This window comes from Struthio camelus, chromosome 1 (genome assembly GCF_040807025.1).
Source record: "Struthio camelus isolate bStrCam1 chromosome 1, bStrCam1.hap1, whole genome shotgun sequence".
In the NCBI taxonomy this organism is placed as follows: Eukaryota; Metazoa; Chordata; class Aves; order Struthioniformes; family Struthionidae; genus Struthio; species Struthio camelus.
In genome coordinates this window covers 124,536,358-124,563,416 of record NC_090942.1, presented here as the reverse complement: position 1 = coordinate 124,563,416, position 27,059 = coordinate 124,536,358, and the positions used below count along the sequence as shown (strand labels likewise).

Below are 27,059 nucleotides of genomic sequence, written 5' to 3'. Positions count from 1 at the left end.
CTTGAGTTTTGCAAATAGTGTTTTTTCCATTTTATTAGCATGCAGCTTCATAGGACAGGGCTAATAGCTTACATGATGCTTACTAACATGATTTTTTTTTTTTTTTTAGTTATGCAAAATACTGGGGTTTAGTTTGGCTAGTTTTGGCTTCATGGACAAACCTTTCAAGACAGGAGATTTCTTTCCACAGCCTTTGAAGGAGGAATTTCTGTTGTTGAATTACCTAGACGTTTTTTATTTATTTATTACAGCATGAATAAGATCAGACCTCTGTAGTGCACCGCACTGAACACACTTGTAGCAAGGAATAATCTCTGCCCCAGAAAATCTCCTATTTCAGTTTAAGAGCCAAGAGTGAGAGGGACGAAGTTATGTTTATCATTGCTCTACAGATGGTGATCTGAGGCAGAGCAAGATTAACTGACTTGCGCACTGTCATACAGGAGATCTGTGGCAGAAACTAAGTACAGTTTGAATCTCCTGTGCTGCTATTCACTTAACCTAATTGCAGCGTCGCCCTCCTTCTCTGGGGGATTCCTGTAGACTGCGGAATAGTTAGTTTTGAGTGTACCAAAAGATCTGTGAACCAGTCCACATTTGTCAGATCCTCTTGATAATTCAGGCAGATTATCCCAGGACTCAGAGGACAATAGACTGTGAAGAGAGTAACCATTTTCCTGATTTTTTTTTTTTAATTCCATATCCATTTCCCCCCTTACATAAAGAAGAGCATGTTCTACTTGTTTATTTAGAATAGCATTTAATTTTTTCTTTATTTTCTTTGTGTATGCGAGTGGATATGTTAATTACAACATTAATATGGTAGTTTGTAGAATATCCAGTTAATGCTCAAAACCAGGTTTTCATTGTCATCACCGTGACTTCTGTTAATCTAAACATTCTTGTTTCTGTGATGCTCTTCAGAGGGAGCAAGGAGACTTTCTTCTGTCTTCAGTTGGCCTAGAAGAGTACTGGTAACTCCAGTTTTAAAGGTGCTCAAGATTAGTCCCAGCAGAGGTGCTTTATAGTGTGTGTTTGATCATCACACTTCTTTAGAAAGTGATACAGAAGTTTACAAAAGTTTACAAGAGCTCCAGTATTCTCTCCTGGCACCGGCTGGTTTCTGTTCTGACTTCTCATCTATTCTGACTTTCAAGATGTTCATGTGGTCACAGAGAATAAATCATACTTCCGAATGTATAACAGTTTCTTGAAAATCATATACGTTCAGCTATGTGACCAGTCGATTTGTTTGATACACTGATGAAGTGTAGCTGGAAAGTTGAGAATTAAGCGGCTGCCTCAGTGGGCCTATTGCTTCTGAAATGATGCCTTGTGATATGCAGGGAGTCCTTGCAAGATAAACAAGGTAACAGAGATTTTCCAAGCTTTTGAGTCTTTCTTCTTGTCATGATTTAGTGAACACTCCAGAAGGTGGTGGAGCTGCAGAAGCAGAGTCCAGCCAGTGGACGTGTAAAGTGTGTTCATCTGCTTTCCAGGAGCCTCAGCTGCTGACAGGTAAGAAGTGTTAGAAATTCATAAGAGACTACTGAGAGACATTAGGAAAATTGTGCTCTTCCAGAGCAAGAGGTTATGAAGCCATTTCTCTGTCCGTGATGCAGTAAGGTAAAGGTTTTATGTATTTTGGTTACATATTCTTTAAAAACAAAGGGTGGGGGTTGGAAAGTGGAACAGTGACGTTACTGATATTGGCAGCTGGCAACTCTCTAGACAAACAATTGTGGCGCTGAATCGAGAAGAAGTGAAATTATTGTCTGGGAGGTACCATGTGGATGCTAAGAACATGAAGGATAGTGGACTCACTGAACTGTGTATAAGATCAATGGTGCCAGCTTATGCTTAGTGATATATTCTGTCTGGTATTTACAGGTCAGATTAAGTAATGGTAGTAAAATATGTTATTTTCCTATTTTTCATTTGCAGCTACTTTATCTATTTTTCAGAAGAACTTGAGCTCTGAAGATCATTCTGTGAATCATTTTTGAAAAAAAGACTCAGGCTGCAAAATCACTTGGGCATTTGGAAAAAAATGTACCCATTATCAGTGGGGCACAGCCTTTTTCCAGTGATATCTAACAAACCTCTTCAAAATTTCAGTCTATGTCAGTAATTATTTGGAGAGTATGCTGAGAGTTAAATAGAGAGTATTTGGACTGCTTTTGAAATAATTTGAACTACCTGTTAAAGGAGGCTAACCTGATAGGCAGGCTTTGGTTTGATTTATCTCTTTGAGCATTTCATGATAGTTTGTTCCCTCTTTGCTCTTGGTCTTTACTATTCATCCAGAGCACTTGCTGAGTCACCTGGAACAAGCCAAAGGTGCCCCCCAAACAAGCCAAAATGAGGTTGCTCCAGAGAAAGCAACAGAGGCTCCCCCTGTGGATCAGCCTGCGATTTGTGATAAAGCTAGTAGTGCCAGTGCAGACTCAAGAAGGAAGGCCAGACGGGGAAGAAAGCCAAAAACAGCAAAAGCAGAAACACCCCTTGTCATTGTTGAAGAGAAAGATCCTGCAGGTAAAACAAAGAAATAGTGACCACATATGCCCTCCTATGCCTTTTCAGAAAGGCCTAAAAAGTAACACACAGTCAGGGTGGATGTTTTTAGTTTGTATGTGGATCACTAGAGCAGATGATTTACAAATTTATGTAATTATCTCTGAGTTCTGTGTCTATGCTAAATGTTGCAGCATCTACGCTTAGGTTACCTGCATTCTCCTGCAAGGGTTTCAGCAATAGAGAAGCCCAGAGAAATACAGGATAATAGTTACAAGAGAAGACCTGCCCTGGTTCTGCAAGCAGAAACAGGAAAGGAAGCACCCTCCCAACATGGTTATCTTCTTCTCTCTACCTTCAGGTTCCTTCCTAGAAGGGGCATTTTGCAGGGACTTTTCTTCCTACAAGGGAATTTCTAGTAGGGAATTGCGTGATGCATATTCAGCTGCCCCGTTAGTAATAGCTTGGGGAACTGCTATATGAGGAAAGCACTGGCTGTAAGAAACTGTGTCTATTGGCTACATTACTTGCGATTCAGTAGCCTCTTTCACTATGTTGCAAGTCCTGTGAAGTCATTAGCCATCTGCTTTTTGTCATGGACACCAGTTCAGTGCCACATCCCATTACAAATTTGAAAGCAAAATTCTGCATTTAAGTTTTCTATCTAACTATCCACATTAACACCATATTTTTATGATGTGTTTGCAGTGGAACGTGTAGCTGAAATTGTAACTGAAGTCCCACCTGATGAGGTAGCTCTGCCTTCAGCTGCGGAAGAGAGAATTATGGAATTGGTTTTAGGAAAGATGCCTAGCAGCACAAATAACATCAGTTCAGTGACAAAGTAAGTGTTCTGGGATGCGCAATTTGCTCTCAATTAAGATTATGTAGCATATAACAGCTCTGCTCAAATTCTGGGCCCACAGAGCTCTTTTCTGTTAGTGCAAAATTGTGCGCTTCTGCTAGAAGAGCTGATTCTCAATGCCACGAAGATGGCTCATGCGTTGTAAGGTAAGTGCGTAGTTGGTGTGATATTGGTGGTATGACTTTTGGAGCACGGACCATGCGAATTTTTTTTCCATCATGTTACTGGTTTTACTTAATGTGAAAGCCTCTTGCAGCTGCATGGTGAAACGTTACTCCTGTTGAGCGTTGGTGATAAAACAGACAAAGATATTTTTGCTAAAAAATGTATGTTAGGCATTATCATTCAATCTTACTTGTGTCTTAACTCATAAATGACTTTGAATTGATTTGTATATGTGATACTTCAGAGTTAGAGCTGTGAAGGGGAAAATTGCAGTATAACAGAATGTCAGGGAGAGTGACATCTGTTTTGTCTCAGTAAGATTGGCTTTTTGAATGATTTTTTGTATAATGGTGTGTTTGATGTTTCAAGATTAGCTAGTAATGCTATAAATTGAAGTTCTTAGCAGGTAGAAAGCCATCAAAAATTGCTGGAAAATAGAACAGTACTGCTTGTTGGTGCTTTGCTGCCTTCCTACCATATATGCTTTTTGCATGAATACTTGCCAGGTTTTCTAAGCTGAAATAGTGCTAATGTTTTCAGAGGATAAGCAGAACAGTTCTTTTGTTCCTGTGAAACACCTGAAGTGAGAATCTTTGAGGCTGGTGGCTGCTGTTTCTTTTTTTTTCTTTTTGGCCTGGGTGAAGATGCTTAGGAGTGAACTGCTTTCCAACATCTGCTGCTTCCAGTGGGTGGCCAGGAAGTCACCTTGGAAACGACGAAGCTCCTGTGCTCCACCTCCCACCAGAAGCTGAGCATAACACTTCTAGCTTTTGCCAGCTGATGGGTCTTTCTTACAACCTGTGGGATACCTTTCAGTCCCTGCCTTTCTTTCTCTAATCCAGTAGGTTTGCTCATCACCAAAACACCATGTCCCTCAAAAGAAGTTTAATTCTCTCCAGTAGACACGGTATACGGCGGAAGCTGATAAAACAACTTGGGGAGCACAAACGCGTCTATCAGTGCAGTATCTGCAGTAAGATCTTCCAGAACAGCAGCAACCTCAGCAGGCACATCCGTTCTCATGGTGGGTTTGCTTTTCACTCCCTTGCACGTAGTTTTTCTCTCTTGTGGGTTTCACCTTTGAGTAAAAGAGCTAGGCTATTCTTAGATACTGGTATGCATAATTTTAACAAAGCTCTTTTTTTCCTCTCACTGGGGAATTCTTTTAGTTATGCAGACCAGAGCATGTGAAGATAATAGTTGGAAGTTGAAATTAGAACATTTACAATTTGAATTTAGGTGCGTATTTTTAAGGAGGGACAAGGGTGTGGGGGCTTCTCCATAACAACTGGTCCTTAAATCAAAATTATTCTCTCCCTTTACATATATATGGTCCCTCATCTTCACAGGCATATGGGAAACATTGCTGTGTAAATGCCAGCTGAGTGATTTTTAGCCTGTGATCTGCCGTTCCACGGGTCCATAATCTGTTTCTAAGGATTCTGTGAAAAATAATATTAAAAAAGAAGGGTAGAGGAGCCAAAAAAGTAGTCATCAGTAGAAAAACTGCAATAGAATGGAAAAGGTCAAAAACTAATATCTGGATCTCCTGAATAAGTAAAGCTTCCCATCTCTAGTCTGTTCATTTACAATTGCTTTTGCTTTGATTTCCCCTGATTGCCTGGAGTTGGTTATTATCAGTCTCTGACTACCTTTTTTTTTTTTTTTATCTTCATTGATCCCCTCAGGTGACAAACTATTTAAATGTGAGGAATGCGCAAAGCTGTTCAGCCGTAAAGAGAGCTTGAAGCAGCATGTTTCATACAAGCACAGCAGAAATGAAGTGAGTGGCAATGACTAGTGGGCTCTTTCTGAGGATAGGTGAAAATGTGCAGTGAGCTCCCAGGTGCTAGCTGGGGAGTTTGGGTCAATTATATTTGAGTGGATATCTGTGTGAATTTCTTGTAAGAGACAAGAAAGAGACAAGACTGATGGGGAGAGGTAGCATCTTTTGTTAGACAAGCTTATGAATTTGGAATATGTGGACACGCTTTTGGGCATACGAGTCCCGAGTCCTTCTTCGTGTCTGAATTTCCTGTAGAAAGTTTTCAGGCATCAGTTATAGCAACACAAGATGGAGTTAGCTGGACCTGCAGGATCTAGAGGTGAGATCTGACTTCAGTTTATTGTACTAAGTAGGATTGTTCCAGTCTTGTTTGCCAGTCCTGTTCCATTTATCCCGGTCTGTGGCATCATTTAGTGTGTGAACTGTCTGAGTAAAGGTTGTCTCAAGAGCTGTGCGCACGTGTGTAAACATAGTGCTTATAGTAGCAGTGTCCTGTCTGTTGGTGAGGGTCTTTCAATGCTGATGCCAAATAAATAATAAACATAACTATGGTGGAGCCTTATCAGTGAATATTTCCATTATTGCAACTGCTAGCACCTGTTTTGGAGCTGAAGGATGAGTTAGATTATATCTTGTTTTTCCTAAGTTCTGCGTCTCCGTGTTGGGCCAGGGGTTACAAGTAAGACCAGTACACACTCATAGGTGCATGGCCCACTCTTGTGTTTGCATAAAGCTCAGATTATATGATAATACAGCATCAGAAGTTTGCACCAATGTATATTTAAATATCCTGTTAAAGGAAAACGAATTAGAAAATTCAGAAAAACAGAAAAAGTAATTCAGATTCAGCCTTGCTCTGTCAGACATGATTTGGCTTTTGTCCCCTTAAACACTTACTGGTTGTGATCCTCAGGTTGACAGTGAGTACAGATACAAGTGCACCACGTGTGAAAAGGCCTTTCGGATAGAGAGTGCATTGGAATTCCATAACTGCAGGACAGGTGAGAAGGTGATATTCAGCTTCTTGTCATGCTAACTCAATTTTATGGGTATATCCACAAATTCATCTCAGAATAGTAACTAGGAAAGAGGGAGTAGTTACTTAGATTTTTTTTCATCATCACAACAAACGTCCTGCCCCTCTTCTTTCCCCCTTTCCTCAAAAAGTGTCTTGTTATGTTAAGAAACATGTAGCCAGTAATCTGTAGATCAACAATTCTACTTAGGTATTGCATTTTTGGTACTTCCTGCTCACTTGCCTAATACTCTCACTGGTACTTCAGTTGTATGTTCACAGACACCCCACCACCATCTCTGTTTAACTTTCTTTCCTGAAACTGGGTGTCACCTCTTTTCTCTGAGACAGAGGAGTTGGAGAAGGGCTGGTACTATCAGTAGTTGGTACTTCCTGGACTCACAGTTCTCTTCTGCTTTCTCATACTTTCCTTATGCACTAGTCTTTCTAGATATTTCTTGATACCACTAGAATCTATCTCTTTTTCCCATAGCTATCCGTTGCGATAAGTCACATTAGTTATTTTGAGTTGTCTTAGGCTTACAAAATGACATTCTGGTTATTTTTATGGACCTCTGATAACTATCAGAATCGCCTGGGTAATTGCCCCTTCCAACACTCTCCAAAGTAGATTTTTCCATTTCCTTTCAAAGGCTACAGTTTCTATAAAAGCTCTGCCTTACAAAGGACGGAAAGTAATGCCAAGTGACCTCAGTATTCTCTCTTCATTCAAAGACAGCGACTTATTTTCTCTCTCTAAGCTGACCGTTACCAAAATGAGCAGCATTTTTTGCTCTCCTCTTTAACAAATCAAACTACCAGTTCTTTTTGATTGCTATAGCATTGACAGGTTTCATCTACAGGAGCATGCTTTCATGTTCTAAGGAAAGTCTCAAATACTGAATACAAAATAAATTCCCTGTAGGCCTATTATCGTGTGATGATCCACATCCACAAATTTTATACTTTCTTCTGGAGCATTTTGTACGGGCTGAGACCCGGTGCTGGAAGAAGTATGTTGTTGTTTAGATATAACTATTCAAGTGATGCTGGGTTGCCATGTGCTCGGTGATTCTACGAACATTAAAAACTTGGATCAACGGTAACAGAATTCACTGCAAACAGAGTTTTAATGTATACTAGACCACAATGAAATGGCCCATGTGACAGTGATGCTAAAGTCAGTGTTCAGGTTAGCATCATACATATTCATTGCTTTTGAACAAATGTCCTCAAGTGCATTTCAGTGATAATTAACCTCATAGGTTGCAAAAATAAAAACTCAGTAGATTGTTTGATGTTTATTATCTTCTTAAAGGGAAGATAAATTTAAAGTAAAAGAAAAAGGTATATTTTTGCATTTCCCCCCTCAACTTGAGTATAATGGCTTATATGTGAAAACTCAGGCCTAACAAAAGAACTATTTACTGCACAAATGTACACCAACTGTTTTCCTCCATGAAGAGTTGCATTGTTTCTCTTGCTTGCAGATGACAAGACATTCCAGTGTGAGATGTGTTTCAGATTCTTTTCTACAAACAGTAATCTCTCAAAACACAAGAAAAAGCATGGAGATAAGAAGTTTGCATGTGAAATCTGCAATAAGATGTTCTACCGGAAGGATGTCATGCTGGACCATCAACGACGACACTTGGAAGGTAAGTATACTGCAGATGAACCTAATTATTACCCTTGAAATGGCAGTTGAGGTAAAAAGGTTAAGGAAATGATTGTACATTCCATTCTTCCGAGTGGTGGCTATCACTTCTTAGTCAGCTGATCTAGGATAGCAGGTTTCAGCAAAATGTAACATTTTTTAAAAATAATAGTAAGGGATCTTGGAGAGGAGTTGTCTAATTCTGTGAAACCTTTGTAGGAGGGGCATCTCTTTTCCAGCCTCACATGATTGGATCTAATGCTGCTAATGGTCAAGTGAAAGTTGCTTGGCTTAAGCTTAGACTAGCTGATTTTAATGATCTCTTCTTCTTTCTTTGAATTCTGTTAATTTAAAAAAAAAGTCTGGGGTAACTTGAAAATTTGAGAGCAGGGAGTTACTTGCAATGTAAGACTGAAAATGAGCGCTAAGTAAGTATAAATGTGGTTTTAAAAACTACTGGCTGATCAGTATAGTATAAGCGGAGTGCTATGTGATATATTGTCTTTTGAAATCTTGAATATATGATAGTGAGATTGAAAGAATTGACTGTTTAAAATCACAAACATCTAAGGATGTTAGAGGTACTCAGAGACTCTGCAAAAACTTGAGTGATTATAGACTGTGTAAGTATGTATTAAAATGGCACTGCTGGTCTAGATGATAGGACCAAAGGTGATTAAAATAATCAGCCTATCTAATTGGCTGTCTTGGACATACCATCACTGGCCTCCCCTGTGATTCAGCTCTCTGTGTCATGAACTAGGGAACAAGGGGTGGAGTGACAATAGCAAGAAGTCTCCTATTTAGCTATCACAGAACAGTAACAGCCCTCTTTCCCTTTGAAAGCGACAGAGAAAGAGGTCTGATGTCCTCCTTGAGAATCAAAGGTGATGCTGGATAGTCTTCTCCTTGGAGACTGAGGGAAGGAATTCCTAGGCCAGATATCTGAACTGAAGTGCCGAGGCCTATTAGGTCTGCCTTTTTGCTGTTGTTAACAATAAATACCTGTTTTCAAACCTTTACGGTTGGTATAATAACCAGTAGGATACAATATATCAGTTTGGAGGACTGCTCTCATATTCTTGAGTCACCCTTTTAACCAAGAGGTGATCCTTTATTAACTTCTTCATTGAGGCTCCTCCCAGTGTTTCACTCTTCTTTACAATATTCACCTGAAAGGGCATGCAGATTGGAGTGGAAAGCCATGGTTTATTTTTTTTGTTTTGCTTTTTTGATGGGGACTGTTCTATTAAGGGGTGAGGCGTGTGAAAAGAGAAGACTTTGAGCACAGCACGGAAAACATGGTTCGCTACAAGAAGGAGCCTTCAGGATGCCCTGTGTGTGGGAAGGTAGGCTTTTCTGCCAGCGTGTGCCATGTGAAGCTCTGCGTTCTAGCTTCAAGAATACTCCAAGGATATTGTGCACCTGAACCTAGAGTCTCCAGCTGAGTTATTGTGGCATAACAAGTTACCACCCACGTACTAAACCACAATAACAGTCTACCTGAATAGACATGCAGCTTGCCAAAAGATTGAGGTGAATGATTTTCACTGAGGTTATATATCAGATCAGATTACCTTGCAACTCAAACAGGCATGTGGTCGGTTACCAACAAGTCCTGTGGCCTACCTAATGTGTGACTCTTTAAACTGCTTTAGCTCCATTATATGTCCAAGCCCATGGTAGCTAAGGATGGTTCAGACTAGATTTTTTTTCAGGACAAATAACGCAATATAGAGTATAACATGGCCGCTATCTCTGTCAGACTCTCTCTCGACTTACCTTATTTTGAGTTAAGTTTTTATGCCTGAATGTAAAAAGGTGGAATTAATTGTGTGCATTAGGAATCATTTTATCTTAGAATTTAAAGTAAAGTCATTGTGTAGTCATCACACTATTACATTTGGGTGTTTAATACTCACGAGCTGAAGTTGGTATTGTCACAGATAACGAAGACTGGGGAATTTAACTAGTGGTTTTATAAACACTTCATGATTCATAGTGCAAGGTGTACTCAAGCAGTTCTTAAGCTGGGGTTGTGTGGGCCTTTGTTTTTGATGCTTTGGATGTGTTACATATCAGTGAACACACAGCATTCTTGATTCAAAAGACTCTTGTCTAAATATTTCTAAATGTATCTTATGTAGTTCTGCTCTAGCTTTGTTGTAAGCCTACCTTTGATCACAGGCCAATTCCAGTCAGTTCTCTGAAACTGTATTCATGCATTTCACTGTGTCAGTAGTTTCTGAGGTAGCCTGCTGACTGGAGACCGGGAGCTTCCGTGTGTTTCTGGCTAGAAGGAGCATAAACCAGGGAACAAGAAATTAAATATGTTTTGTGCTATTCATTGACTAACTTCTAAAGAGTTGTAGCCCCGCTGAACATGATGGAAAAGGCTTTCCTTCCTCCTCCTTTTCTTTCAGGTGTTTTCATGTAGGAGCAATATGAATAAACACCTTTTAACACATGGAGACAAGAAATACACCTGTGAAATATGTGGACGTAAATTCTTCAGGGTGGATGTGCTGAGAGATCATATTCATGTTCATTTTAAGGTATTGTGCTAATGATTTATTAGAAAAGGCATGTTACTTAGTAAACTTTCATATACCTCTCAGTAAACCTATTGATAATGGTAAGGCCATGTATTCATACTGGCAACACAACAGTGATTATGTACTCCATGCAGTCGTGTTGCTACAGCAGCCTAACACGTTATGCTCGAATTTACCCATGGCTGTATGTTGCCACAGCTGGATTGCTACAGAGTATTTGGACTACCAGATTTAAAATTATTTCAAGTACCACTGCAGGACACTCTTCTGAAAGTAAAGTAAACACCCCCCCTTTGACCTTGGGTGAATCAGAGATGCTCAGTTTAAATCAGGGAGAGTAACTACTTGTTTCACAGGAAACCTGCAAGCAGGTGTGTTGTTCTAGGTGTAGTTTAGCTGGGCTGAGAGGTCACTGCCATCCTCTTACCTTTACACACACCAAAAAAAAAAAAAACCCACACGCAAAAATTCAAAAAAACTGATTGGTCTTGCCCTTTTCCATGCCAGCGGTTGTCTTTCTCTTGTATCTGCCAGCGTAACTGCTTGTGTGATCGGTCCCTAACCTGGTTTGATCAAATGGTCTGAGTTAAAAAAAAAAAAAACACTATTAATAGTGCTTTAACAGACACAGATTATTTTAACACAACTAGGTTAACACGAAATTAAAAGGAATTATATCACACAGTTAAGCCCAAAAAGATGCCTCTGTGGGTGTAATACTGCACCAGTTGAGTCTCTGTTTACATTAAAGTTCGGGGTTTTTTTATAGACAAAAATTGAGTTTTATCTGCTTAAACAAGTGGTTGTTCCTTGTTTAATCTTAGAGGGACCATGGGTACCTGAATTGAATGACATAGGAGAGTATTTTAAATAGTGTTATAGTAGTTGTTAACAAAAGGCAGTCCACATGGCAAAAAAGCGGGTAAGGTGCTGCCTTTTGAAGTAGGTGTTTGATTTGTTCAGACAGAATCTTCTTTCTCATCCAAACAGGACATAGCACTAATGGATGATCACCAGAGGGAAGAGTTCATTGGTAAAATTGGAATCTCATCAGAGGAAAATGATGACAACTCTGATGAAAGTGCAGATTCTGAGCCTCACAAGTATAGCTGCAAAAGGTGCCAGGTAGCTTTAAATACTTGCAAATTAATGTGTTTTGGGATGGGGGAAGGGAGAGGAGATATCTATAAATTAATCAGAATTTTAAATGACTCTGAGGATTAGCAAAGAGAGGGCCAGTCTAAGGGTCTTCTCTCTTGTGCAGTGCATGTTAACCTCTGATCTATGGACTGATGGCATTCCATAAGACATCAGCTGATGTTCTGCAAAGTGAATGCTAAGCACTTAAACAGATAAATACATATGCATACACTTCCCTGTGCGCCAGGAAGCAAGCAACACTGTAGGAAGAAATATAAAGAAGCATTCAGCTCTCAGGCCAACTTTTAATTATGTACAGATTAAAATCATTATAGGACTTCTGAATGATATGGTTCAAGATTAGATAGTCCTCTAGCGGATATCCAGTTTGGAGGATTAAGACCGCTGCTTATGTTCAGCACAACTGCTTATTCTTGGCCTACTCTATTACTAACAGGATGGCATTAGAAGTACTACTGGAACATACTTTACTTAGTTATCAGTTGAGAGAGGTCTCTTTCAGCTTCTCATGGTGTGGCTTTTGAATGTCGCATATAAGTAATGAAGAAGAATGGAATCCTCAAGGCCCATTTAGGTTCTGTACCCTAACCAGGGCAGTGCACTGTGATGGGATGGGTAGGATCCAAAAACAATCAGTGAGAACAGCAAGACTGACCAAACTGAAGTGAGACAGGGAAATTTTGGTAGTTAAGCCACTAACTTGGCTTCTGGAAATTGAAGTCTGTTTCACAGCCTACGCTTCATGTGGTGAAGGTGCTTAGCCTGTCTTATCTCCGTGTCTTTAAAACGAAGAGAATAATACTTCAGTCTTCTGTTCTTGTCTGTTAGGTCTATTTGCAATGCAAGTTCTGAATATGTGCACGTACCATATCTACTGTAAGATGAACTGGGTTGAAGTGGGGCTTATGTCAGCAAAAAGATGTGGTACCATAGCAGTTAAGCACGTGCTTGTTTTCAGTGTGGTAGTTTGAACGTCTGATACTTAATGGGAACGTGAGCTATATAAAATTACATCCTGCTAAATAGGGGGAATCGTACCATTCAAATTAGAAAGCTTTTTTTTAGAAGCTAGGTTTTTAGTGCTTTTGTGGGTGTTTGTGAAGTAAACAGTTGCACAAGGAAACAGCTGTGGAAAATGAGTGTTATTTATGATAAGATGGGGAGGCTCTTTTTGGCTGAAAATACCTGTTTGCACACTCCTAAGGAAGGACAACATATGAGTGAGTCTTGGTGAAATATCTCTTCTGAGCTTTTGAGGATCTTTCTCTCTTTATTTAGTTCTCTTCCCAAAGCACCTCTTCACCCAGCTGTGCAGTGCTATGAGAAATACCCCAACTAATTCCAAAATTGGAACAAAAGAAGATGTCATTATCACACTTTGCCCTGATACGCAGGAGCTTATATGCATGTGTAGGGTTCCTTAGTCCAGGCAGAGCAGCTTCTATCACAGCTGCAGTGCTTCCAGGACCTGAGCTGGAATCGCTGCTCTGCAGTGTGCGGAAATACCAACTCTTTTGAAACTAGTTCGAAAGCTTAATATGCAGAATAGAAATACCCTTAGAACAGTGCAAGAAGTACTTCTCTGTCCAAAAATGAGTGACCATGTTCTCCTTTTGCACTTCTACCCTCTGTCAGCAGGGAGCCAGAGAAAGCATCTCAAGCTACAGTCCCCCAAGTGAGTTAACCGATGTCCTGTAGCGATGTGATTGTGTGCTTGTAATGGCCAAACAGGTACAGGACTAAGCTTAGCTTTTGCAATACTCTTTTTATGTAGTAATGTACAGGATGTTTCTGACTACTAGCTGTGAATCTAGATCCCAGTAATGTGTAACCAAATCTTTTTTTCTTCCTAAGGACTTTCCCCCCCCCTTTCATTCACTATTGGTTCATTCCACAGTTAACTTTCGGCAGAGGGAAAGAGTATCTGAAGCACATAATGGACGTGCACAAGGAGAAAGGCTATGGCTGTAGCATTTGTAATCGACGTTTTGCCTTGAAGGCAACTTACCATGCTCACATGGTCATTCATCGGGAGAACCTGCCAGATCCTAACGTGCAAAAGTAAGACGACATGTTTGTTTGATAAGAAGAGCTATCTTTTTGAAGTCACGTTGGTTCTGCCATCTGATTTTGTTAGAGAACTGGGCTGTCCTAAAATACCTGAAACTGTCTTAATGGGTGTCAAAATGTGTATTAAAAGCTTGAAACATATATCACCTAACAATTCACTTAACATATATGATTAGTCAGAAGCTTCCCAGTTAGTAAAGTATAAATCTATATTTTAGCAAGAGGTTTTTGGTTTTTTTTAACCTATAATTTGAAGACACAGCAATGCCAGGCTGCTCCAAGCTTGCAGTGAACTTACAGATTACTTAAGGCTCATTTTTAAACTGCATTTACGTTTCAAGGAAACTTTTCTAGCAATTTGTGTTACCAAGTGAAATATAATGACTGATGGAGCTGTCTGGAAACCACCTCTGTTTCAAGAAAAAAATATCAGCTTTGTTCTCTTTGGTTTCAGATATATCCATCCATGTGAAATCTGTGGAAGAATATTTAACAGTATAGGGAATCTGGAAAGACATAAGCTTATACACACAGGTAAAAACTTTGTGTTTCTTTATTCATTATCAATATTAAAAAGAAACTGCTGCTTCCGGTGCCGTCCTTATTTTTTCGGGAAGAAATAAGTCATTTTTTACTGTAAGATACTATAAGATAATGCTATATTTATGATTTTAGGGTAGAGCAGTTTTCTCAAGCAGATAGTATTAAGGAAGATATTTAGTGGAGGCACACAGCCTAGATCACTTGTTAGCATAATGCAGGATTCACCTGCTAAAAATCCTAATTCTGTTTTCTGTTCTTCCTCAAATCCTTAACCATTCCACTTTTACACAGACTGAAAACTGCCATTGCAAAAACCTCTTTTTATTATTTTGTGCTATACAGCATTTTCTACCTTAGCCTTTATCTCTTTTTCAGATCTCACACAAAAAGCCAGCTTTTCTCCCTTTCCGTTGTCCCCTAATTCACTTAGGGCTACAGTATGTGTGAAAGAGATAGTTGACAGTGCAGGAGAACTGTCGCCCTGTAATTTTACAGAGTTCAGTCAATTTTTGGAGGATGCACATTTTTTCGTTAGAACTCTTTGTTTATGCTATCTTTTAAATTTTTATTTTTAAGGTGTAAAAAGTCACGCTTGTGAACAGTGTGGCAAATCATTTGCTAGAAAAGACATGTTAAAAGAACACATGCGAGTCCATGATAATATCAGAGAATACTTGTGTGCAGAATGTGGCAAAGGTATGTCTAATGTCTTGTTTTCCATTACGTGTGATACTGAATAGCAGGTGAATTTATGTGAATTAAAACTAATTCTATTCTTTGAATATCGAGAAAATCCTTAGAGTGCTATAAATACTATATTTTTGAGTGTTAGAAACTATATTAATCAGGACCCTTATGAGTATATAAACTACCTCTAATTTTGCACTGCTTAGTTCTATGCCTTTAAGACAAATCTGATTTTAATAAAATTTGGTTCTGTTCTGCTAAATTGAGGAGTTCTTGCCTGACTGAATTCTACTGCATTTGCAGCACAAAGTGAACATAAGTTAATTTCTTCCTTCTACGCTGTTTTCAGGCTGAACAAATAGAGTAAATTCCTTTTGACTTTCGATTTATTTACATTATAACTTGAATAAATCTGAACTGGTGTTTTATGGGAAGCAGTAAGCCTGACATCTCTAAGTGACGTTTTATCATTGCTTCTCCCTGCTGTTTTGCTTCCTCCCCGGTGGTTATTCAGGTGTTTTTCAGAGCTTTTGTCTGGAATTAAAATCTTAATGATAATGTGCGCTGCTGTCTACACGATTAAAACACACAATTGTGGATACCTAAAAGAGATTATCTTAGAGCTATTGGCTAACAACATGATCGTCCTGAGTTCCTCTCTGAAGGTAGGGAAGTGGACTAATTGTCATACAGTGCTTTTAGCTGTATCTTTCTGTCTCACAGGAATGAAGACAAAACATGCACTTCGGCACCACATGAAACTTCACAAAGGGATTAAGGAGTATGAATGCAAGGAATGTCACCGAAAATTTGCACAGAAAGTGAACATGCTGAAGCATTACAAAAGACACACAGGTAAGGTCTCTAAAGATGAGCAAAAGTTGCACTGAATCAGCCAAATGGTTCCTGGGAAGACTCTTAAGCCGGAGAGTACGAGGAACACTATTAAAAGAAATATGCACGTTCTGCTTTTTAGAAAGGGGGAGACATAGACCTGTCATCAGCAAAGAGCACCTTGTATGCAATTAGAGACATATTGTTTGGTTGCTTTCTTATTTTGTTTTTTTTAAGGGAGGTTGTTTTGTCTAGGATAGATCTAGAGTGTTGTTTTTCTTTTAAATTAGCCTTCAAGTTCTCATTTCCCAAAACAAAATTTCACTTCCCACATGAACTTCTGTTGGAATTCATGTTGTCTGATACGGTGGCATGGCTTAGAAGAAAAAAAAAATACTAGGTGAAGCTGGGCTTTTGCTGCTCGTTTAGCTGGGGTTTTTTAGTAATGTGAGATTTATAATTGTCCCAGGTGCCTTAGACTATTATCATTCTGATGTAAATGTACTCTTCGTACAGGAATCAAAGATTTCATGTGTGAACTCTGTGGGAAGACATTCAGTGAGAGAAACACAATGGAGACTCATAAGCTGATTCATACAGGTAAGTCCTCTGAAAAACGGTGTACAAAGACTAAAACCAACATTAAAATGTTCCTCTCGTTGAGATGCTGGCAATAAGATATTCATCTTCAGGTGCTGTTGCTAACAGCTTTTCATTCCATCTGCTACCAGTAGGAAAACAGTGGACATGTTCAGTTTGTGATAAGAAGTATGTCACTGACTACATGCTCCAGAAGCACATCCAACTCACTCATGATAAGGTGGAAGCCCAGAGCTGTCAGCTGTGTGGGACAAAGGTTTCTACCAGAGCGTCCATGAGTCGACATATGAGGCGTAAACATCCAGAGGTGAGTTAGCAGCAGGTAGATTGTGGGGCTTTTTGGTTGTCTGAGGTTTTTTTAGAAGTGCTGTGGCCTTCAGTGACTTGAAGGGAATTACTTTTTTTTTTTCTGTTCTTTTAGGGCTAATTTTGGCCAAGGATAGACCATTCCCTGTTTAGATGGTGTCTGTTAAACATGCACTTAACCAAATCAGAACTTTTGTTGTGTTAAATTTAGGTAGTAAACATTGTCAGTTCCTAAAAATGAAGTTGTTCTGATTATGTAAATCCCTCCCACTTTTTTTTTTTTTTTTTTACCTAAATGAATATTTTTTTCCTATTTTGTCTTCAGCCATTGGTGAGCATAATTGATTCTTTTATTCTCATAGTATTATTTGTATTCAGAAATGATCTGAAAGAAGTGGTGAATAGGGAGGTGCTGATAGCATCTGCTGATGATACAAAATTATTCCGAGTATTAAAGAGGAATGCTGACTGAAGAATCTGGGCTAGAGGAATATATGGTCTGACCCCAGTGGGGCTGTTTCTGTGTTCTAAATTTCTCAATAGCTATTGTGTTTTCTCTCGGCGTTTCTTGTTTAAGTTGGCTAAGGCCTGTCCTTTTCTTCAAGGCTTTATTTTACCACCGATTTATCATCGGTATTGCTTTGCCTTGAACTATCTGAAGTTTTTATATCATGACTGGGAAAGGAAGTCAGCCAAAAGCTTTGTTTATTGACTTTTGCATTAAGAATGCAGCTAAATCCCTGCCACTTAGAGAGCAATTTGTTTCTGTTCTTTGATAAGTGGAGATGTATAGATTTTATAGAGTCTACTGTAAATAATTGAGTAGGACATAGCTGATAGGTTTATGAACAGAAATGCTAAAATAATATTTTTTTGTCAAATACATGGTTTTATGTAGAATTCTTCACTTCTCAGGGGGTTGTTTTCTGTCTAGAGTATGAAAGTTGTCTTTTAGTGTTGTCTTTAAACTTTGTTGCTGGTTTACAGTGAGAAAGGAAAAGATTATATGCCAAAAGATTATATGCCAAAATTTATTATTGGAATTTAAAAATTATTAGTAGTAATTAATTAAAATTACTGTTTATTTGGAAAAAATGCTGTGGTTAAATTCATTATATTGATGATATGTGTAAAATGTTAGACTACATCATTTTTGCTTTGGAGTAGGATGTATTAGGGCAATGCTATACTGTTTGTCTGTGGTCTGCACTGCTGCATTTTACCAGGCTGATACCTGCTTGTCCTTAGGTTCTTTCAGTGAGGATTGATGATTTAGAGCAGCTGCCGGAAACTACCACCATTGATGCCTCCTCGATTGGGATCGTTCAGGTAAACTCACCACTGCAGAATTCTGATGGGAACTAGGTCCCAGGCCCTGGGACTACTGGGGAGCGAGGCGGGCAATGTTACTTTCTCGTTACGTATCGTAATTGGACATAGGCTGATTGGCAAGGAATGTGCATCTCACCTTAGAGAGTCAGCCCAGCCTAACCGGACATATGCCATCTTTTAAACAGTATAAGCAGATACAAGTTGTTGATCTGTTTTGTTGTGTAGCATACATGCTGATAAAATGGAGGGAATTACAGGGCAAGTGCTTGTTCCTTCACATCTGTTTCTTGCTGATGTTTATCTCTTCACTTGAGAATCAAGAGTAAACCGACTTCAGTTGATAGTGTCTTTTCTCAGAACTTCACTGAGCAAAATGACTTGAGGTTTTCTTTTGAAACGTTTCCCTCCAGCCGGAATTAGCCTTGGAACAGGGAGAGTTACCAGAAGGTAAGCAGCATATGAAAGCTCCTAAACGTGGCCAGAAACGAAAGCAAAAGCCGGGTGAGGAGGAGGAAGCTCAAGTGCCTGAGGACCCTGCCTTCAGTGAATACACAGAGAAGGAAGCTGAATTCACAGGAAACGTTGGAGATGAGACTAATTCAGCAGTACAGAGCATTCAACAGGTGAGCTCCAGTAGAAAGGTGATGGGGCAGAAGGCATTTCTTAAAGGGATGATACTTCTGTTTTACAAATGGCAAACACAAAAGAATGATAGGAGGACTGAAGGTTAGTGTGATAAGTCATGGTAATACAAAGATAAAAAGGCACTTAAAAAGAAAAGAACAAGGCGTCAGGTCAGTCCAAATAAATTCCTCAAACTTGTTTTTAGTTCCTTTGGTGTTACCATCTCTTTATTTACCAGATACCTGGCTGAAGCTGTGATTACAAGTGTGAAAGTTAATTCAGCTGATTGTTTTGAACGTTACGCATGCCTCTCTCCTATTACCTTCTTAGTTTTATGTTTGGAAGTCGTTATAGTCCAAGTTTTCTATGTTCCTCTCCATCTGCCTGATTTCTTTCACTGGCAGTAGCAACATCTGAGCTCATCAGCATTCAGCTGATTCATCTTGATGCTAGTTATTTGGTAGACAGCTGCAAGATACAAGGCTGAGGTTACCTTTTTGTTTTTTTCCTCAGGTGGTGGTGACCCTCGGCGATCCAAACGTCACAGCCCCTTCCAGTTCTGTTGGGCTGACAAATATCACTGTTACCCCCATTACTACGGCAGCTGGAACTCAATTCACAAACCTGCAGCCTGTGGCTGTGGGCCACCTGACTGCACCTGAACGCCAGTTACAGCTGGACAACTCAATTCTCACTGTGACGTTTGACACGGTCAGTGGTTCTGCCATGTTGCACAACCGCCAAAATGACATTCAGATCCAGCCACAGCCAGAGGCAGCCAATCCTCAATCTGTGGCCCATTTTATAAACCTGACCACCTTGGTGAACTCCATTGCTCCTCTAGGGAACCAGATAACAGAACAGCATCCTCTGACATGGAGGGCAGTGCCTCAAACTGATGTCTTGCAGCCCCAGGCGCAGCCAACGCAACAGCAGTCAGGACAGCAACAAGTTCAAACAGAGCAACAACAGATGTATAGCTACTAATTTATACTTGAAAAAGTTTTGAAATGAACAGTATTTAGAGACAAAAACACACAAACATTTCGAAAATTTCTAATAGGATTGTTTGCTGGATACCAAACAGAGATGAGAAAATGTTTATACAATGAAATGTAAGCTACAATTGGCATAGCACCCTGCAACACCCTAATCTTGAGATTCTTACATTATCTCTAGACTTTGCACTGTCTTTAAAGGGAAAAAAAAGGAAAAAATCTTACCCTAAATTTAGCACCCCTTTGCACTGTGTATTTTGTGCAGTAAAATTGAGATATGACAGGAGCGTCACAAAACATCTTAACCAAAGCAGGGAAACCCTAAATAATATGGCAGTGGTGATTTACAAAACCCTTTCAGCCGTAACATGTCACTTCTTTCCGGTCTGGAAATTAAATATGGAGACCTTGTTCACAGTGAGCTGGAATGCACTCGTGGTCACCTTGTAGAGACTGAAATGTAAAGACACAAACGGGGAAAACGATAATTGTCTTGGTTTTTTCTTCTTTAGGTCTTGTATCTAACAACCTTGGTAAAGTAGGTGGAGGTTGGGAGTTTGGGGTGGGGTTGAGTGTGGTGTGGAAGAAAATGTACCCAGTTTCACAAAGTATTGCGATTTTTGTGATGGGAAAAACCCTGTACCCATAACACAGTGTTAGTACTACTTGAATAAGATAGCGGGTCTAATGCTAAAGCAACTTTAATGGTCTTCTAGTCAAGTTTGATTCAGAACAGTTATAAAGTGGAACTAGAATGTGATACAATTTTATGTAATTTTTCAAAACTGCTCTTTCAATATTGCTTTTAGCTAATAGGCCTGAAGCTATCAGTCCCTTTTGATCAAGTTCAGGATGTGAATTTTTATCAATTAGTCTTTCATTGTGTAATAAACATTTGAGAAAGCATTTTTATATATACATATATAGCCTTTGTATGTTACTGTGTGTTCCTGGTGAATATTTTTGTGAAGAACACTGTTACCATTTTGATTCATTAATTTTTTCATCTCCATATTGCTCTTTCTTGTAGAAATAGTGTGTGGCTTCTGCTCCTTCTATTTCTAAAACTCATAGCCACACACAGACTGTGTGAAATGCAAGTCAGAGAAAAGAATGTCTGAGGCATATGCTGCCACATGGAGGCAGTATGCATTAGTGCATAATGGACAAGGTCTGCAAGAATGTTGGGAATATAAATAATGGGTCTGGCAAAATACATTAATGCTGATAGTAGACTTTCATTCCATTCTCCATGTATTGATGTGCAGTCTGGACTCTTGCATGTCAGGAAGACAGTATCCTTCCCACAAAGAAAAAGTACCTGATATCAAAAAGGAGCAAACTAAAAAAAAATTTGCTGCCTGGAATTCTGAAAGGCAAATCTGCCCTACCAGCAATGGCTGCAGAACAAGTTCCTTTGGGGCAGCAAGCAGAGCCACAGAACCAAGCTAAAGATCTTCCCTGAGGATGAAGCAGCTGCGGTGTTTGACAGTGAAGGTAGAAGGATGGTTGTGAAAATCCTTTCTGTGCCTTTCATATTAATGAAGACGTTCTATTTATTAGCAGAAATATGATTAGGAATGCATTCAGGTTTGAAAGTCTGTGTTAACATCGTCTACTTGACCCCTAAAGGATGTCTCATAATCTCTACAACAAATCCTTCTAAAGTATAAAAGTTTAGTAGTTAAATGTTATGCTTCTGTGGTTTAGTTGGTGCCACACCAGTGCCCAGGGGTCCACTGTGTTAGGCTCTTTGTAAAGCCTAATTGCAAAAGGACATATACAGGAAAGGGGTTTCCAGTGATAGATTTTGTTTCAGAGGAGCAGAACGACTTTTCTATAAACGTCAGCAACTCCACCAGATGGCAGGACCTATATATGAATGGGACAAGGACACATATCAGAACGAGAAAACATCACTTATCAGTGTGGAAAAAGAAAGAACTCTCTTATTCCCTAACTCCTTCTGACTTCCCCAGATTCTTTTCACACATTAGCATGAAAGCCTGTTTTTTTTTTTTTTTAGCCTCCTCATATCCTGAGAAGTAGAGCTTTATGCCCCTCTGTGACATAGATTATTTCACCATTGGCTCAGGCCAAATAAGTTTCTCCTCGACTATATGTCCAAGTGCTTTCCCTTCAGGGCAAACGCACTGGTCAAGAGGAAGTTAAATTTTATTTATGAAATACGTTGTTTATGTACTTAAAACTTTTGTCACTGCACTCTGCCTAGATGGTAAAGGTGCATGTTATCTTTTGGCAGGGTGATTTTGAGGAAGAAAAAAAAAAAAAAGGCAAATGTAGAGGTCCTAGATCAAGCTATTGTGGTCAATAACAGTTAACATCTAAAGACTATATATATTTATATACATACAGGGTTATAGTGCTGTAGGACTTTCTAGAAGTTCAGTTTCTTGTTCAGACACATATGTAAATGGTGATTAAAATCTAAGCTTTTTAAGTGGGGAGGAAGAGATTTTTTGCCTTAGCTGCAGTGAGTGCGTTTGCTCTACGTTAATACCACTGATGATCTTAATAGCATTCATGATATGTTGAATCAAGCTGAGTTATTTTAACATGTAATTGCAGGAGTAGTTGATAATGCATATGCCAGTAATCACTCATCATAGAGACTGCTCCAACCGTACAAAACCTCTATTCTAACATGTGATCCTTTGGTTTCTGTACTCTTTTGGACAGCTAGCATCCCTCCAGCTCTTACTGGCCTGCATAATCTCATCCGGGCTAGTTAGCATCTTGCTATTCTGATAATGATTGATTATAACTGATTAAATCAGGAATGATCAGAAAATAAATGCTTGCATGTTGGTGACCCCGTACAAAAGAAATGCCTCTATTCAGTCTTTCGGTATTCCCAAAATCTTAAATGATATTCTGCCTCATGAGGGAAAAATAATAATCATTGGAAAGGGCTATCACTAGCCCTTTAGATACGTAAGGGAAAAAAAGGAGTAAGGAAAAAAAAACCAGTAAAAAGTTCCTTTTAAAAAATGATTTTGACTTTCCCTGCGTTATAGTATCTCATCATCTCTCAGCCTGATTTTACTATTACTACAGTTACAAACATCCCTAAGAGACAAAACTGCATCCTGAGTGTGCTGCAACATGCAAAATTTCAGAACAAATCATGTTTGTGGAGAAGTTGGAAATGGATTTCTCTTCGGACGAACCTTACTTTGGATGACTACTGAATGCCAGCCATGCTCCCAACTAAGCCTTTTTCAGATGAATACCAAAGTTATACTGATGCTGTTTCAAACTGCACAACAAATAAAAATATGTAAGGGATGTGCAATCCAAGTTTCCTTTGCCAGTTTTGTTACTAGCCTTCTCAGCTGTAGGATATGAAGATTACTGTTTTCAACCATGTGTTCAGGATTTTGCATTACAACTGTTGAGTAACAAACTGTGGCATTATTTTGAGCCAAAGGAGTGATGTTGTGTGATGATCCATGTATTGTCATTGTTTACTGCTAAGACTATTATTTAATTGAATGCTGTCTGTGGCACATGGGCTCTAAAGTAAAGGAGCGACAAGGTACAGAACCCTTCCTCTACTAGCGTTATTCTTTTCTAGTCCTGAATTGCTGCATTAGAAGTTTTTTTTTCTTTCAAGTTACATAGACTCGCTTTAAAAGCAATAAGCTTAATAGTTATCTCATAGGATTTTGCATCCCACAATAAACAGAAACATGGGACAGCATTCTAAAATATGTGTTAAATAGGTTGTTAATGTACACTAACAGAAAGTAGAGGAGATTAAATCTTCCTTGGCTATGGTGAGTTCTCAGGAAAACCTACTGTGTCAAGTGCCATTATACTCTTAAACTTTAGAGATGCCTCAGTACAGAAAGTGTATATTTTGGCAGCAACTTACCAATCAGTTTTCTCTCAGTCTAAACAACAAAGTTTCTCTACCTTTTTATTGATCCAGAAATTGTTCGAAGTTAACAGCTAGGTAATAATTGAGTTTATTTCTAGGACTGAATTTCTTGTCAGTTTGTCAGGATGATTTACTGGTGTTCTCTGCACATAAAGATGCCAGAATTTCTTATTTGGAAAATGAGGAGTGGAAAAATACTATACATCCAAAAGACGATCATATAAAACCTATAGGTACTACCTGAAGTGTATAGGGTAAATAGCTTTGTTAGTATTGTTTTATGAATTCTTATTCAGTAATATTTCCTTGGTGCTGTTTACAATAATAATGTCACTCCTTGTATTTCCTTTTGGCCTTACATTTATTATGGATGTAGCCATAACTGCTGGAAAATCCTTAACCCTTTATATTTTTTGTCATGCCCTTTCATGGTGGTTGTCAGGGTGTTGGCCTAATCTGCTGTGAAGGGAGAAGGAAACATAAGGGAGGAAACGTACTGCTGATCTGCACCACTGGATTCACAGCAAAGCTCTAAGTATTTTGCAGACAGAGCCTATACACCCAAGCAACTTGTCTCTGTGAGATTAGTTACCAAGGTTTGTATTCATACAAGGGCTTTTGCTGTATAGCAAATCCAGAGTGTCATCTTGACAAATGGAGAAAAAAAAAAAAAGTGTTTCCATCATGTTTATCATCAACATGTGTTCAGAGTTATTTTCTTCAACACCGAGATGCCACTATCACGTTTGCAATGCATATGGCCAAAACTCTTTAAGTGTTTTTGATTTAAAATGTTGGAACTCTGTAGAGCCACATGTACTTCACCCTATGGTGTAACCATGGTTTGAAAATATGTTTCTTGCCCCAAATACTTTGAGAAAACTCTTCCGGATTCTTTTGTCCTCCCTCCTGAGTGCAAAAGTGCTATTCTGCATGTGCACTAGTTCAGCTACAAAATGCACAATTCAGTTCAAACTGGAATTGAGCATACAGATAACCTTAATACAGCCTAATGATGATTAGCACTTTAGATCATTGTTCTAAAGAGTCCAAGCTCACTGTTGCTAAACTTAAATTCCTAACAGCTAAGGTGAAAGGGATAGAAAATGTATCCTTTGGGTATGGCGGGAAAGTTGAGAACTGTCTGAGAGACTTCAGTCTACCTCCTAGGGCCAGGATTTCCTTAACATTTGTAGGGTAATGCTACTGTCGATCTTATCTGTGAGCTGTTCTGAGCAGTTAGAGTGTCTTGATTAATCACCAAAACTTTTGAAAAGCTGATTATTTTACAGTTGTAATGGCTGTACAGCAGCTGGTGTCAAAAGCAATTAAAAATACTGAGTTTTTGAATCTAGTGTATCTAAAGCAAAGTCTTTCATTTCTAATGTCTTCGTTGCTGTTAGTTGAGCACTTTCCTGTATTTTTCTATGTGTGCCTAGATTTTGATTCTAAAAACATTTAAGGTGTTTGGTAAAGGTAGCAAAATTTAAATGGCTACAAAAAAAGTGCCGCAATGGCAAAATTAGGAGTTAAAATTAGCAGAACTAACAATGCTAATTTTCTACAGATTTCCACCCTTCTACCCACACAAGTCTAAGGTTCTGGCCATGACGCTAACGCAAGGAAAGAGACAGCACATGCTCCGGCTAGTTTGCAGCTACTTGTGTATGGATTGATGAGTGGGGTGTTGTTAATGAGATCAGATACTCGCTGAGTTCTGCCAGGCTTCCCTGCAAGCCATGTACTTATGTTAGTATCTCTTCCTTACACATTTTAGTATCTCTTCCCTACACAGCTGGCTATTTTCACAGAACTTAATAGGAACATGAGTATCTCTGAGACTCGTACGTCTCACATTTAGTGAACTCTAGAAAGCAGATTCAGAACTGAGGAGAAAGAGGGACCTGAGGGCTGACAGGCAATAATACACCAGAGATACAGCTAAAAAAACCCCAAAGCACAGAGAGAACGTATGCTTAGCCTGCTGCACAGAACTATATGGTAAGTTGCGGTGTTAACTAAGTATTAATGATTTATTATGTTCAGATGCCTTTTTTTTTCCTAGTAGAACCTATATTCTGCTACTTGTATAGGGGAAAGTGTTAGTGTGCGTTTAGTTTACCATAGATTAAATTCAAAGGTAAAACATGCTTAGTGTGTTATATGCAGCAACATGCAGAAACCAAAGCTTAAGATGCTCATACGATAAGGGAATGAAGCAGATCCACATTTCATCCCTTTTTGGAAAGGGCTAAAGCAAGCTTATGGGCAGCATTTTCTCAAGGGGTGAATGCCCCTTTCCACCTGCAGAATAGACCATGCTATTGTGCGCACACTAGCTCTGCAAGTCTGACACAGGAGTGTCACTGAAGGGAGGGACTAGAATAATGGGGGGCTCAAAGTAAAACAAAAAATAAAATCAATCCAGCTCATTCCAAGGAAAGGATGGGCAAGTTCTAACCCTGGTTCCTTTCTGTGGCAAGGAGAAGGAGATAGGAATTGCTCTCAATCTGTTACGCAGGCTGCGTTGTGGGTTGTTTCAAAAAGAAATCAACTACATGTGTGAGCTCCTCTTCCCTTCTTTCCACGCCCATGCCTATGTGAGACCCTAGTCAGAGCTTTCCAAGGAATAAATGCCTGTGTCTGACTGATGTACCAATAGCATTTGTGCCCAAGGGCCCTAGTTATCATGCAGGTTTCAGCATTATTTTTCAAAGTAAATACGGGTACAGGAGTTGGGGGTGTTTAGACACAAGTGGGGTTTGGGGCGGAGGGGGTAAAGATTAGCTCTTTCTTGCCCTCCTGTGAAGTCCATTCTGAGGCAAACAAGATTTTTTGCAGAAAAGCCAGTGGAATCAGTGACAAAGCACAGCGTATAAAGATGCAAAAGAGAAGAGCTTAGATTGCATAATCAAAGAGAAAAATGAGAAACTTTGTCCTGAAGGCAAATGCATCTACTTCTCATTCACTCTCCTCCCTTTTCCACTACTTTTTTTTGTTTTTTTCCCATGACATACATGCAAATCCCAACATGTACTAAATTTTCCTCCAGGCATAATATACTTGTGTGGTTATTTAAGTAAGAAGTGGGTTGAACGGAGATAGGAGGCGCTCCCTCGTGGAAAAGTCTTGGAGAAAAATGCTCTATTCACTGCTTTTCCTTCAAAGTAATCCAGTCACCCTTGAGAGCTCTGGTTAGTAAAGGGATAGATGTTGCTCTAATTATACAGCATACACGTTTCCTTCTGAATTAAGTCTGTCTTTTCTCAGCGTAGCCAGTATTTCTGAGCCTGCCCGCTGAAAAAAAGGCCGTAGACTCTTAAGTCTGAGCATTTCAATCAAAGTGAAGGGTGGTTTAAAGGGTAATTCAAGTAGAGTAAAAACTTGCCAGAATCAATTAACGCTTGCAAGAAATCACAAATTCTGGTTGCACAGGACACTTA

General features: G+C 39.2%; 1 protein-coding gene across 32 annotated transcripts in view; it reads left to right on the top strand.

Annotated features, from left to right (window-relative positions):
* Positions 1–20,628, top strand: part of PRDM15 (PR/SET domain 15) — a 37,915-nt gene extending 17,287 nt beyond the window's left edge. For 3 of the 32 annotated variants that reach the window (XM_068914538.1, XM_068914521.1, XM_068914531.1), the window contains exons 7-27: positions 1,420–1,518; positions 2,308–2,535; positions 3,223–3,358; positions 3,457–3,525; positions 4,387–4,568; positions 5,233–5,327; positions 6,244–6,331; positions 7,836–8,003; positions 9,257–9,351; positions 10,426–10,557; positions 11,548–11,675; positions 13,357–13,393; positions 13,616–13,779; positions 14,243–14,322; positions 14,908–15,027; positions 15,742–15,873; positions 16,369–16,452; positions 16,584–16,759; positions 18,007–18,087; positions 18,501–18,713; positions 19,228–20,628. In XM_068914538.1, the coding sequence (XP_068770639.1) occupies positions 1,420–1,518; positions 2,308–2,535; positions 3,223–3,358; positions 3,457–3,525; positions 4,387–4,568; positions 5,233–5,327; positions 6,244–6,331; positions 7,836–8,003; positions 9,257–9,351; positions 10,426–10,557; positions 11,548–11,675; positions 13,357–13,393; positions 13,616–13,779; positions 14,243–14,322; positions 14,908–15,027; positions 15,742–15,873; positions 16,369–16,452; positions 16,584–16,759; positions 18,007–18,087; positions 18,501–18,713; positions 19,228–19,701 (2,981 nt within the window). In that variant the 3' untranslated portion in view covers positions 19,702–20,628. Of the gene's footprint in view, positions 1–1,419; positions 1,519–2,307; positions 2,536–3,222; positions 3,359–3,456; positions 3,526–4,386; positions 4,569–5,232; positions 5,328–6,243; positions 6,332–7,835; positions 8,004–9,256; positions 9,352–10,425; positions 10,558–11,547; positions 11,683–13,356; positions 13,394–13,615; positions 13,780–14,242; positions 14,323–14,907; positions 15,028–15,741; positions 15,874–16,368; positions 16,453–16,583; positions 16,760–18,006; positions 18,088–18,500; positions 18,714–19,227 lie in introns of all 32 variants that reach the window. The other 29 variants (XM_068914598.1, XM_068914579.1, XM_068914587.1 and 26 more) reach the window with 18 other exon arrangements.
* The last annotated feature ends 6,431 nt before the right edge of the window (positions 20,629–27,059 follow it).